The 14,429-nt window shown below is 45.6% G+C and overlaps 1 protein-coding gene across 2 annotated transcripts in view; it reads left to right on the top strand.

Annotated features, from left to right (window-relative positions):
* Positions 1 to 13,778, top strand: part of MED14 (mediator complex subunit 14) — a 941,548-nt gene extending 927,770 nt beyond the window's left edge. For both annotated transcript variants that reach the window (XM_078658290.1, XM_078658289.1), the window contains 2 exons: positions 4,906 to 5,095; positions 13,144 to 13,778. In XM_078658290.1, coding sequence (XP_078514416.1) covers positions 4,906 to 5,095; positions 13,144 to 13,217 — 264 coding nt within the window. In that variant the 3' untranslated portion in view covers positions 13,218 to 13,778. The remainder of the gene's footprint in view (positions 1 to 4,905; positions 5,096 to 13,143) is intronic.
* Positions 13,779 to 14,429: the final 651 nt, after the last annotated feature.

Here is a 14,429-nt window from a genome sequence, read left to right as displayed (position 1 = left end):
GGACATTTGGCACTGGGCTATCCGCCATCACATCCACCTCTTGGCAGAGTATCTCCATGGAGTGGACAATTTTGTGGCGGACCTGCTAAGCAACAAGATCACGAGTGGGAACTCCAACCCGAGTCGACCACCACTACTTCCAGCGGTGGGGGACAGCAGACGTAAATCTGTTCACCACCATTGAAAATGCAAAGTGCCAAAACCTTGCCTCCAGCTACCACCATCCACAGTCCATGGGCAATTTCTGATTTACCTAATTCTTCCCTAAGCCAGAGACCTTGGCAGAGAAAGCACTTCGTACACTTGACATTAAAAGGGCATTAATGTACTGTATTGAGAGGACTAAACTCTTTAGGAAAACACAACAGCTGTTTTGTGGCTTTCTCAAACCCGGGAAAGGGTAACGCCATTTCTAAAGCAGGTGTTGCACAGTGGATTGTGAAATGTTTTCCGATTTGCCACATAAAAGCCAAACATCCCTTTAGCTGATATTTGTAAAGCCTCGACTTGGTTGAATCCACATACGTTCACTAAACACTATTGCCTGAATGCCCAGGCAAGGTATCAATCAATCTCTTGTGGGACAAACAGTCCTGTGGATGCTGTTTCAAACATCTGCACCACGCAAAGTCTAGAGCCACCACAAGAAGAGTTCTGCTTCACAGTCCATGCATAGCATGTGCATCTGCACCCAACACATGCTACAAATGGAAATGGAGTATGTTACGTACCATGTAAGCATCTATCGTAGCGTGTAGTGCTGCAGATTCACATGCGCTCTGCCGCCTCCCCAGCAGGCATACTTTGGGAGTCAGATTTTACATGTATTATACATTATATATCCAGATATGTACATATTTCTAGTTAATTACACACACATTTAATCTTTTATAATATCTTCACTAGCTTCATCCTCACTCACCATTGTGGTGGGAAAAAAATAACAATCTAACAATGGAGCCGTTGAAAATGTGCATTCACTCAAAGAAAAGGAGACTCACATCACTTCAGCTATAAAAGACTTCTTTGAGAAATACAAGTTCTAGAGTCCAAGCCCAACACTAGATGGCAGGAGTGTGCATAGCACGTAAATCTTCAGCACTACTCTACAAATAGTTGCTTACAAGGTAAGGAACACTCTTTATTGCATGTGTAGCTGTAGATCACATCTATGCACACTCCTACACGTGGATGTGTCAAGTTGTTTTTCTTCTAAGTTTTAGTTATGCTTTTGTGATAACTTGTAATCCCTTCCCGAAACCCACAATGCGCCAGGTCAAAGGCTCACCCTCCGATTGTTTTCTTTCCTGCCATCGGGTCGGAATGTTGGTTTGGAGCTCTGGGACCATTAACTAAAAGTTGTTAGACTATAGTGCATGGAATCGCCACCAATAAATCCAGACGATCAGCTTCAACCAAAGACAACTCAAATTTGACAAGGACCAGAGAGTGTTTTTTTCTCCATTTCAGCTCATATGAGAATGACGTGTGCATGGTCGGTTATTGAGAGGAAGCCCTTCCATTTTCCCCCGCAAGTGCAGCTGTAAGTTCCTACAGTCGGACCATCACTGGGTGTGCAATCTTTATTTGCCCAGGTTCCACAAAGAACAAGCTATATTGAAGAGAACATCAGTAGGTTCATTGCCAAACGCAGCGTCAGGACCCTACCAGCCAATGCCGGTCTTTGGATCCTACTCCAAAGGGGAAGGTCTATCTGCTGTTGGTAGGACAGAAGGCCAACCGGAAGAGAATCCAGAAACCCTCTCCTCAGGGGGATCAGATTATGAAAAGGAATTGTATTCAGGGGCCTCAGCGAAACATACAACGATACCTTGGACAACTTTGAGGATTTTCCCTCCATTGTACGACCTCAACAAGAGTCTTGAAGCCAGGGCGAGCTCTGGTCTTGGGAGATCCAGGCTTTGAGCCCTGAGACTATGCGAAAGGAGCCTTAGCAGTCTCCTCCGACCACTATTTCCGAGCCCGCTCGCCACCAACAGCCAATCTCTGCTCTGAGAAGCCTTGAGCCAGGGTAAACCCGGTGGCAGAAGTTGACCCTGAAGCCAGCTCCAAAACCAGTTTTGATGCTGACTAGCACAATCCGATCATCACGTTGACAGAACAACCTGATGTCAGGCAGAGGAATATCTACTTCCAACCTCAATCTGGGAAGAGACATACACAACACCTCTGACGAAGAGGAAACAAACATTTGAAGAGACTGTCTCTGAGGAAATATTCAGTTCTTGATGCCAAAGGATTGTAGGCTGAAGGAAATGAGCCCCGTTCCTCCACCATCAGTCAACACAGTTTTTACCTTCACCGCTGCACCTAACACACATTGTCTCAGATCAGGTCATTGAGTGTGACCCACAGAACCCCCACACTAAGAGCCTGTTTCAGCAGAAGTTAGGGAGCAACCATGACAGGATTGCAATGTGGGCTTCGATGATGATACCAACTTTGAGCCCTCCCCAGTGAAGGCTTCACCACCAGATAACCCCATCGCGTTTCATACTGTAATTCAGAGTGCAACAAGTCACCACAAGCGGAAGCTGCATGTCCTAGAGGAAGATGACTTGGTTCAGACCCTATTGAAAACACAGCATTCTATTCAATTTCTGCCTATGCTTAGCACAGAACTTAAAGGAGCTGGTCATAGTTTAGTGATCACACCAACATAGAAACGGAATACAGACCAGCGCATGATGACCTGCTCTGCATCAGGGATCATGTACCTACCAACTCCCTAGTGGTGCCCGCCAATATGAAGAGAACCTTTGCCAAGGGAACTGGTGATGGACAACCTTCAGGTAAGGAGAACTACAAGATTGATACAGCAGGAATGCAAGTTGAAGCAGCACATTGCCAACTCTGCAGGCCTCCTCGCTATGTATGATGGTCACACATCCTCCCAAGGCAAGCCTGGCAAAGAGTTGGTGCAGGAGTGAAAATCATATCTAATGCAAACATCAGCTGTGCATTAGGTGTGGCAGACTCAGCCTTAACAGAACTGAATTCCAGTGTCCTCTTGAGAAGACACACCTTGTTTTGAGCGTCCGGATTTTAACCTGAAGTGTCATCAACATCTCTTTTGATAGTGAACATTTCTTTGGACCACAGGTGCACACTGATTGAGAAAATAAAGTAGGGCACGGGCTAAGTCAAGGAGGCAATCAAAATGCAATCTAGTGAAACTGGTTTTCAGTGCCAACAGGCAAGCTGGAGTACTACGGCTACAACAACACCACAGTGTTCTGGCTCTCAGCAGCATTAGTCTTTTCAGGAGGAGCAGTCTCAAAAGACCTACGTCAGAGGCTGCTCTAGAGGTAATGGCAGAGGAAAGGGTAAAAGACTCCTTCAGCCTCCTGGCAATGACTTGCCTACTGTGCCAACATACACAACCTCTGCAAAAATTGATTCAGGATAATATTTGCTCTTTTGTATTTACAGAAGTCTGGGTTAATTTACACATCTGATAGGCCTCGTTTAGCAGTGCTAGCTGCTTACATGTAAAACAGACAACTAACAATATTTATGATTCCAGTGGTAAACGCATTCCTGGAAAGAGTTCTTCCCCTCAGGACACGACTGGTCCCTATTTGGGAAATTAATATAGTTCTCAAGACTTATGAGGCCTCTGTTTGAGCCATTACATGTTGTTAGGTGCAGTATCTTTCTTGGAAAATAGCAATCCTATTAGCAATCTCTTACTTATGTTGGGTTAGTGAATTACATACCTTATCAGTAGAGGGACCTTTTATTCATATGTATCTGGTTGTACTAAGGATGAATACGCATTTCCTGCCAAAGGTGGTCTTGAGACCCAATTCACATCAATCAAACCATTGAATTGCTTATTTTCTTTCCACTACCTTAAAAACTAGTAGAAAGAGCACTGCAGACATTAGCTGTGAAATGGGCTCTAATGTAGGCAAATGAATTTGTAAGGGCTGATGTAATCAGTGACTGTCTATTTGTAAGATGAAACAACTCTTTATTGCATTTGCAAACCCCAGATGAGAAATCCACCCTCGAATGCGGACTTTGCGAGGTGGATTGTCATGTGTTTTCAGGTACAATCTACCAAAGTCAAATATGCTCTTCATATTGTGCCTACAGCACATTCTATTCACAAATAAGGAGCTACAGTGTATTTCCTGGTATGCATAACACTTGCAGACATGTGTAAAGCGGCTACTCTGACCAGCACAATGTCTGCATCATTCACAAAGAATTAGTGTATGGACTTTCATGCCAGACAAAGGTAGAAGTTGTTTCAACGGTCCATAAACATGATCTCACATATCCACTCGCAAGCTACTGCTTTAGAGGAAAAGTACTGTTTTCCAGTTTCTGAAAAAGCAGGTGGACAGCTACACATGATACAAATGAAAAAAACATTACTTACCCTGTAGCTGTCTATCTTTAACTTTGTAGTGCTGTAAATGTATGTGTACCCTCTCACATCCCCAGATGTGAGCTGATTCTTTCGATGCTCATATAACTCACATTATGAATTTTGGTACAGTGTACCTTTAGACATTTATTGCCCTGCTTTTCTGTACTCCACTTGTACTCGCTCTTTGTGGGGCTAAAAACACAAGTTGAGTATTTGTCCTGGTGTATTGTTGCTTTTGAAGAGAGAACTTGAGTTCTCTCTAAACTGAAACATATACTACAAAAAAAAAATCTTGAAACATTCATGCGCAACACTGGATGGCAGAAGTGTGCAAAGCATGTGACTAGAGCAGTACAAGCTACAAAGTTGCAAGGAAAGTAACATTTTTGATCTACAGATAAAGCAGCGTATTCAATACTATATCTTTTGGATGCATTCTTACAGACTGTGGGTACAAAATGCCTTAAATCCTCTCTTTTTGTCTTTTCACATGCATCCAACAGCTTCAGCTAACTCAAAAAACAACCGTCCCTCAGGAGGCTGTAAGCATCATTGTACCAATCATCTATGATATGGCTTCAGGAACAACTCAACAAGCAGACATTCCTCGACAGCAGAATTCTTCAGGAGCTGCTCCCATGATGGTCAGCAACATCCTGAAAAGGTTTGCGGACATGAACTCACCAAGACCAGGTACAGTAAAGGTGTAGATAGGGAATGTTGGAGTGAGTAAAAGTTTACATCATTGCTAGTATTACCTGCTCATAGTACTAGTTTATTCATTTTCATGACATGTAATTTGTTTCTAATGGGTACTCTTAATAAAGATTATATATCTGCGGAAAATGCCCACTTGTACCAGTCTAGATCTATGATACTTTTATATGCAGTAAAAATAGGCGCGGTGACACCATGTATCCAGAGCTAGAAGTCATGTTGTTATGTGAATATATTGTGCCAAATACTTCACCAAATTCCGTTTCCATTTCCCACTAGTCACTGAGATTAAGACACTCAAAATTTTTATTTAATTTTACCATTTGTTTCACCTCTCTGCTACCTTCACGAATTGCAACTACATTAAGTTTGAACTCCGAATTTGCTTCTTTACATTTCTTTGCCTGTGAATCTGCCATCTTGTTATGATCAGGTCAGCCAGGGACATGGAGGAATGCTAAGCCACTTTTAGATATGTTTGCAGAAACTGCTTAGCAGCTGCAGATGTAAATTATTCCTAGATGACTTCACACGTTCAGTTCCAAAAAAGACTGTTTCATAGTTGTATGTTTGAACGAACAAAGCATGTAGCTGTCATCTCAAGCTTCCTAAGACCGGTTTCTGGCATTTCAGCCGTCTTCAGCCAGGCTTGCTTGAATCCAGTGGCAAAGTGAGAAAGGGACTCACGTCTGAGCATACCCTGACAACTTATGGCGAACAAAGCGGTACAAAAGGAGGTGGTGATGGACGAAACATCTGAAAAAATCAAACACTCACACCCAGTCAAAAGATCTGGGTTTAATCCATCACTGTTCCCATGAAATGCCAGAAACCGGTCCTAGGAAGCTTGTTTCCGGTCCAGGGAAGGCATGGCTTGGCAGTTCGGGCTGGACTGTTCCCATGAGGCACAGGGTCAGACTGATTTGCATATGGCCATGTCTGAACTAGGGTGGCAGAGTGGGCTAAAGAACGGTGATGGATTAAACCCAGATCTGTTGACTGGGTGTGAGTGTTTGATTGGTTCAGATGCTCCGTCCATCACCACCCCCTTTTGTACCGCTTTGTTCGCCATAAGTTGGCAGGGTATGCTCAGACGTGAGTCCCTTGCTCACTTTGCCACTGGATTCAAGCAAGCCTGGCTGAAGATGGCTGAAATGCCAGAAACCGGTCCTAGGAAGCTTGTTTCCGGTCCAGGCAAGGCATGGCTTGACAGTTCGGGCTGGACTGTTCCCATGAGGCACAGGGTCAGACTGATTTGCATATGGCCATGTCTGAACTGGGGTGGCAGAGTGGGCTAAAGAACAGTGATGGATAAAACCCAGATCTGTTGACTGGGTGTGAGGGTTTGATTGATTCAGATGCTCCGTCCATCACCACCCCGTTTTGTACCGCTTCCTGGCTGGCACCAGGGGTGTTGTTGCAGCAGAGCCTATGCTGATGGGAGTCCCAGGCTTTAAGAGGGTCAAGGCAGGCAGGTCCTCGGGGTGTCCCAAGGTTGCTGTCCGCAGGAGTCGCCGGGATTAGGCAGGAGCAGGTTCCAGGATCGACAGGCCGGTAGGGCTGGGGCCAAGTCAGTTGTTGTCGTCCTGTTGTTAGGAGCTGCACGGCGGGTCTTCTTCTTCTTGATCTTCTTTCTTCTTTTCTTATCGGGATCTAAGGAAGGAAGGTTCAGGGAGCCCCTAAATACTAAATTTAGGGGTGTTAGAGGTAGGGCAAGGACAGGGACAAATAGGTCCTGTCCTGGGGTGGGTACATCCCCTAGCCTGCTCCTCTCCTGTGGGAGGGGGGCAGGAGCCTAGCTGGGATTGGGCAGTGCTCCCCATCTACAAGATGGCCGGAGCCCGGGGTCGTGCTTCACCTAGTCTCCCCCACCTGATGGGTGGGGTTGGCACAGGCTGGCACACCCCCTTCCTGACGTTGTTTTTCCTGCCAGTCTTCCCGCCAGAGCGGGGGTTAGGACTGGTTGGAGCCAGTTGCTGGGTACAGCAAATGGTCTGGAGAAGCTCACAGAGGCGGCATGCCTTTGAAGCTTCCCCCAGCCCATCCTGGGGGAGGAGACCTAGCACCTCGCCCAGGATGTGCATTGTTGCAGGCCTGGACATCAGGAGGCTCTCCACCCAGGGGTCCAGCAAAATGCCTGCTGCGTGGCAGCCTCTGCAGCCACTCAGCCCAGACGTGGATTGCAGGTTAGGATTTCAGAGGGCATCTCTAAGATGCCCTCTGGTGCATTTTACATTAAATCCCACGCTGGCATCAGTGCGTGTTTAATGTGCTGAGACGTTTGGTAACAAACTTGTCAGTCTTCAGTGTAGCCATTATGGTGCTGTGGAGTTCGTAACGACAACCTCCCAGCACCATATACTCTTAATGGCATCACTGCACTTAGTGTCCAGGAATGGTCCTGGGTACTGTAGGGGCACAGGGCTCCTGCACCTGTGCCCACACCTCTGGCATAGGGCACCCAGCTAGATGGTTGACTGAAGTATGCCAGGGCAGTGGGTTCTGTGGGCATGGCACACAGAGATGTGTGCCATGTCGACTTTGTTTAGTTCTGTACTTAGGCACTCAGCCTGCAAAGGCGGTGTGTGGGTGCCAGGGTACAGGGCCCCTGAGGGTGGCACAATAGGTGCTGCAGCCCTCGGGGGTCTTCTCTGGTCAACATGCCCTGGATACCTAGGGTACCATTTACTAGGGGCTGACAGGTGGCCAGAGATGCCAATTCGGTTGTTAGTTTTGGGGAAGGATCACGGCCCTGGGTACCTGGTTGGCAGGAACCCAGGGCACACTCAGTCAAAGTACATCAGCAGTTCAGAAAAAAGTGGGGGCATACCAATGCAAGAAAGATGGCACTTTCTCACAGTGCAGAAATGAGTGCTTGTTTTATTTGTACAAATGCATTTCCACCCTATTTAAACCACTGCAAGGCTTCAGGGGTGTCTTCTCTGTTGTACTCTCACAAGGGCTTTGCCACAGCCATACCCTAAAAGGTTCATACCTAAGAGACTGTCACTGGACAGGCCAGCTTACAAATGGCTTCAATGCAGTTAAATGACAGGTGGTGCTTGCTGGCTGAGATTAAACGACCAAGGTAGTTTACTTGGGGAAGGCAAAACTGCAGTTTCTTTCTCTTTCAAAGCCTTGTGCCCTTTTGGCCAATTCAGTGAACAGGTAAAGTAAATCTACCTCCCATTTATGCCAAGAAAAGTTTCAACAGCATATTGACCCAAAGTAGAACCCTAGGGAAAGACCAGTGTGTTCAGGTCTTTCTTTGGAGCTTGAGAAAAGATTGACAGAAACTCCATAAATCCTTGTGGGATCCGCCGCTACTAAAGTTGGGACCCTCCAAATGAGAACGGGATGAACAGACTGTCTTCGTGTGTGGGTAGAGTAGAAGGCAGACAGAGACAGATAAACCATTTGGCATTTGCAGGGATGCTTTAAAGAATGTTAGCGGGGTTAAGGACCACAGTGAATTATGAATAACCACATTATTTATGATGCACAAATCCTGCACAAACCTTTACATGTTGGCCTTTCCTTCCTATTTTGATACTCAAAATTGGGGTATTTCATCTACTGACATTATGGCCCAAAACCCTGTGCTTTATCCAATCAGCTATTATAAGACAAATCCTTGTCTCTGTCTCAGGTTTGAGGGTAATACTAATGGATTCAAGATATCTTTTCTGTGGATTGATCTTGACCTTTTTGGTCAATTGATGCTTTAAGGACCACATGATTGGCTCTATGGATCATCATTTGGAAGGTACCTGGGAAAGCAAATCGGTTAAATCAGGGGCTGGCTCATTATTATCCATAAGTGGTATTCTCGCAAAAAAGGGCTAACACTAATTCTCTCCTTGCTGGGATATACTGAGGTAGAGCACAGTACAGTTCAAACCACATAAATTATCTAGCCCGAACAGATTATCTGGTGAAGTAGGGCAGAGTAGGAAGGCATGTTAATCAGTGATGGGTTTGAGGGAGATGGGTTCAGAGACGTGATGGGGAAGGGACTTCCAACCACGCCAATTCCCTCCCAGCCACCCACCTGTTCATGCTCCACAGCCTCTGTGTGAAAGAGGGTGTAGTACCCACAAACCTCATGGGTATGATAGCCTGCGGTCTGGTCAGTCCACCACCCCCTCTCTCCCTCCCCCCCCCCCCTCTTCCCCGCCCCTTCCCCAGCAGCTGCAGCTGCCAAACTTTCCTTAACTGCTCCTTTACCTCTATGGGCATCCAGTTGACGGCATGATTTGCTATCACCTGCCCCAATGGCAGTTAGTTACATCGGACAGGTGGGTTTTGCAGCTGTCGGAAGAGGCTACTCTCTCCTCTTCGTGACTGCCCCTTCCTCCATCTTACGACTGGCTGATGGAGGATCACCTGTCCCTTCTCTGCGTGGAAGTCAAAGCCTTCTTGGCCAAGGGAGCCATTGAGAGGGTTCCAGGGCCAGAAGTAGGCTGTGTTTGTTATTTCCCCTACTTTCTGGTCACCAAAAAGGACAAAGGTATTTGTCCTATTCTATCTAGATCTGAGAGCACTCAATTTCTTCAGCTAGAAGGAGAAATTCAGAATACTCACATTGGCTCAGGTCTTGTCTGCACTGGACCTAGGAGACTGGATGGTAGCATTGGACTTGCAGGACGCCTACTTCCACATTCCCTCACTTTCTGCCCATCGGCGTTACCTGCAGTTTATGGTAGCCACGAGTATTTTCCGTTTAGCTAGCTCCCCTTTGGCCTTACCAGCTACATCAAGGTGATGTGGATGGTTGCAGCTCATCTGCGGAGATCAGGGGTGTCAGTCTTCCCCTATCATTATGATTGGATGTTGATGGCAGGCTCACCCCAGGCTGTCATCTCCCACCTCCAGTCTATGGCGAGCCTCCTTCACTCGCTGGGGTTCACTATCAACATGCCAAAGTCACACCTAACTCCCTCTCAGACACTCCCTTTCATTCGAGCTGTTCTGGACGCAGTGCAGTTTCTGGCTTATCCTCCCTAGCGTCAAGTCCAGGATAAGCAGGCTGTGATACCGATGTTTCAGCGTCTATCCTGGAATTCGATGAGTCTGTTGAGGTGCCTGGTTTCCTGCAACCTGCTTGTGACACATGCTGGATGACATATGTGTGCTCTGCAGTAGGACTTGAAGTTTTAATGGTCACAGCATCAGGAGAACCTCTCCCACATAGTCCAAATCTTGGAGGGAACTGCGCACAATCTGCAGTGGTAACTAACGAGCGGTGATTGGGTCTGAGGCAAACCCTCTTCCTTCCCCAACCAGAACTCACACTAGTGTCAGATGCATCACTCCCGGGCAGGGCAGCTATTTGGGAAAGGTGACAATCACAGGACTCTGGTCTCCCGCGGAATCCGGACTCCACATCAACTCACTGGAGCTCCGTGCAATATGACTGGCATTGAAAGCCTTTTTATCCTCCATCACGAAAAGGCTAGTTCAGGTGTTAATGGACAACATCACCGCCATGTGGTATTGTAACAAGCAGAGAGGTGTGGAGTCTTGGACCCTCTGTCAAGAGGCCCTGCATCTCTGGACATGCGTGGAACAGCAGGACATATCCCTGGTTGTTCAACACCTGGAAGGTTCCCTCAACACCAGAGTGGACAAACTCAGCTGTCTATGCCTAGCGGATCACGAATGGCGTATCCATCCAGAAGTGGTGCAGGGTCTCTTTCAACAGTGAGTAGAGCAATGGATAGATCGGTCCGCCTCTGTCTAGAACGCATAATGGTGGCAGTTTTACTCACTGGAGTTTCCAAGGTGGCTCTCGCTCGGAGACGCTTTTCATCTAGAGTAGAGCTCAGGCCTTCTGTACTCCTTTCTACCCATACCACTCCTGCCCAGAGTTCTCAGGAAGATCAGGGCTGACCAGGCCCGGGAAATCCTTGTTGCTCCGGACTGGGCACGAAGAGTTTAGTATCCCGAGCTAACGAGCATGGCAATCGATCCTCCAATCAGGCTGTGCGTCCGGGAGGATTTTCTGTTGCAGCAGCAGGAAATAGTTCTTCGCTCGAACCTGTCCACTCTCTGCCTTCTTGCTTTGAGATTAAGCGGCGAAAGTTGACAGCTTTCAACCTCCCTCCCGAAGTCTGTAATGTCATTTTAGCAGGCCGATATCCCTCACCAAGATGGGATATGCTTGCTCTTTGAAAAAATGTGTGGCATGATGTACAGAAAAACACATTGATTCCCTTTCTGAAGTTTTACTCCTCATTCCTTCCCTTGCCTAGCAGAGCTCTGCTCTGGGTACTCTTAAAGGCAATCTGTCTGCTCTTTCTCTGGCTGCATGACCAACCCTCATTGTTCAAGTACCCTGTTTTCCATAGTTTCTTAAAAGGTATTTATCCATCTCTTTCCCGCCTTCACCATTTATTATGCCTCAGTGGGACCTTAATTTGGCTTTGACTTTTTTAATGTGTTCGCCTTTCGATCCTCTCTATAATATTCCCCTCAGGCTTCTGACAATCAAAGCAGCCCTCCTTGTGGCGATTACACCGGCCCGTAGGGTGAGTGAGCTGCAGGCCCTATCATGTAAGCCACCTTACCTCTCTGTTTATCCTGACAGACTGGTGTTTCGCACACGGGCCTCTTTTCTACTGAAAGTAGTCACCCTATTTCATGTGGACCAATCTGTCACTCTGCCCACCTTGTATGCTTCTCCACATCCCTCTAAAGAAGAGCAGCAACTCCATCGTCTGGACCTAAAAAGAGCATTGTCATTCTACCTTGACAGCACACAACAGTTCCAGGTGGACGACCAACTCTATGAAGGGTATGTTGGTGTGAAGAAAGTTTGGGCTATGCAAAAGCGGACCATCTCCAGATGGGTCGTGCTCTGCATTAAAATCTGCTACCCATTGGCCTAGAAGCAATCTCTGGAAGATTTGCGTGCTCTTTCTCCCAGAGCTAAACCTGCGACCACTACGTTAGCTCGTGGAGTTCCTGTCCTGGAGATCTGCCAGGTAGAAACGTGGGTCTTCCTGCATATGTTCACCAAACATTACTGTATGGACCGTCCGGTCTGTAGGATGGGCACCTTGCCCGTCAGTCCTGCAGGACTTCCTTCTTTGAAATTGGTCCGCAGCCACACCACTGGGGATGGTATTGCTTCGATATCTATTCAAAGGTGAGAAATCTGCGGCTAGAAGTCTCTATCAGATTAACAAATTACTCACCAATGGTAATGCATTTTCTGGTAGAAACTATTTATAGTTGCAGATTCCTTACCATTCCCACCCATCCTCCCCTTCCTTACCATTCCCACCCATCCTCCCCGCTCTGCGAACGGATTTCTAGAGACAGGGCTGATCCTTTTCAGGGCCCTGGTTTTTCACACAAGTGGTTAGTGTTCTTCATGGCTCCGCGCTTCTGGTGTGGAAAGTCGTGAAAAGAAACTGACGTCAGCGCAACTAGGTGGCGCCTATATAGGTGCTGCAGGCGCCACTTCCGGCACGAATGCCGACAACAACGCGCGCTGAGCTGATCGACGCCACCTACTAGCACGCAGGGGTACTGCTCACAAAAAATCTTCCGGATCCAGTCTGAAAACCGGGAAATTCTAAGGTAAGGAATCTGGGGCTAGATATAGTCTCTACCAGATGAGGCGTTACTGAAGGTTAGTAACTTGTTCTATGGTTATACATTATTATTTATAGTAAGTTTATTTGAGGGCAGTTAACTTCAAAACTGTGTTCTTCCAAACAAGGACATTTTTATTGAAAACATTAAGTAAAATACTGGATGTATGTATCAAAAATATTTAGTTATGTTTTTAAAAATATAGCATTTTGTATACTTTTCTCCTTTCCCCAGTAATATTTTTTTTCTAGAATGGATGCATTTGTCTTGGTACTAATTTTAGAAGAAACTTATATAGTATCTTAAATAATGGACGTAATTAGCTGAAACTGTGTAGCCGTTCTCATTATCTAAAAGAAAGCATGTACTCTTGTGTAATAGCCTTTTGGTTTAAATTGTAACACGGTCATTTACTTTTGCAGGCGATTGCACGATATTTCCAGCAGTGAGAGATTTAATGGCAAATCTAACCTTACCACCTGGAGGCCGTCCATAGACACTACTGTTTTTTGGCATGGATGAGAAAGACTCTGGTTGGAAGAACAGCAAAGATGCAAATACCAGTTTCTTATGAAATGTAGCCTTTTGATTTCCGATGAAAGGACATTCTGACGTTCAAATTTTTGAAGCGCTCAAAGGAAAAAACTGGCAACTACTTTCAGGGATGCACTTCTTTTTCATAAAAAAGTAAATTAATTTAAAAAAATGTTTTGTATAGTGCTCTTGTATAGTGTGTTTTACTAGAACACATTTCAATATAGGATATAGGGTCTCCAATCGCCAGTCATAGATTTAATATTCTGTTTTATACTACAGAAATTATGAAAATGCCAAACCCTTTTGTTTATTTAAATGTGTTTTCTTATGTTTTGGTGTAATACTTTTTTTAAAGGTAAGTTTGTCAATTTGGAATACTGTAAAGCTGTGACAAAACTTTATAATGAATCTGTATTTTAATATGAATGCTTTGAATTCTACCATAAATATGAACCGGACTTGTTGTAAATGTCCTCGGGAAGCAATATTTAATAAACCAGATAAAAAGATGACCAAAAAATTGTTTTCTTTCCCTAGCTGATGGTATTTTTTTAATATGGATATTAAACCACATTGGTTACATGAGGCTAAGCAGTCAGTGGGGAGGAATGCATTACTTTTATATGATTATGGTATCCTTTTGTATATCAGCGCATAATATATATTGTTTAAACCAGGTAATAGTAGTTGGAGTGAAATGCAGAAACGTAATAGTACAATGTTATCATCATTCCTACATGCATTGATAACAACAAGCCTGTGCACACGTCAACAGTTACTGCAGAACAGTTCTCTGAATCATAACTTGGCACTCAGTGGAGATATAGTGTTACATAGGTACAATTAGAATGAAGATGAACAGTCGGGAGTATTGTATGTTCTTCTTTTTACTTCCGGTCTCTGACACTACGGTTCTTGGTGAACGCCGCGTACTCGCTGCCACAGATACCTACATTGGTTTCTACTACCTAGTACGGGAGCCGGGCACAGCTACTCTGCGCCCTGCCCTAGATTCAGGCACAACATTACCAGTGAAGCTTCCACTTTCGGCTCCCTCTCATGGTCACCACATATGAACTAATTACATTTTAAGAACTTTCACTTCCATTTGCCACCCGGGACGGAAGTACAACCAGCAGAGGGATTATAATCACATTTAATTTACCACAAG

This window comes from Lissotriton helveticus, chromosome 8, assembly GCF_964261635.1.
Source record: "Lissotriton helveticus chromosome 8, aLisHel1.1, whole genome shotgun sequence".
In the NCBI taxonomy this organism is placed as follows: domain Eukaryota; kingdom Metazoa; phylum Chordata; class Amphibia; order Caudata; family Salamandridae; genus Lissotriton; species Lissotriton helveticus.
The sequence above is the reverse complement of the archived record's forward strand: the minus strand, read 5'-3'. Positions and strand labels throughout refer to the sequence as shown.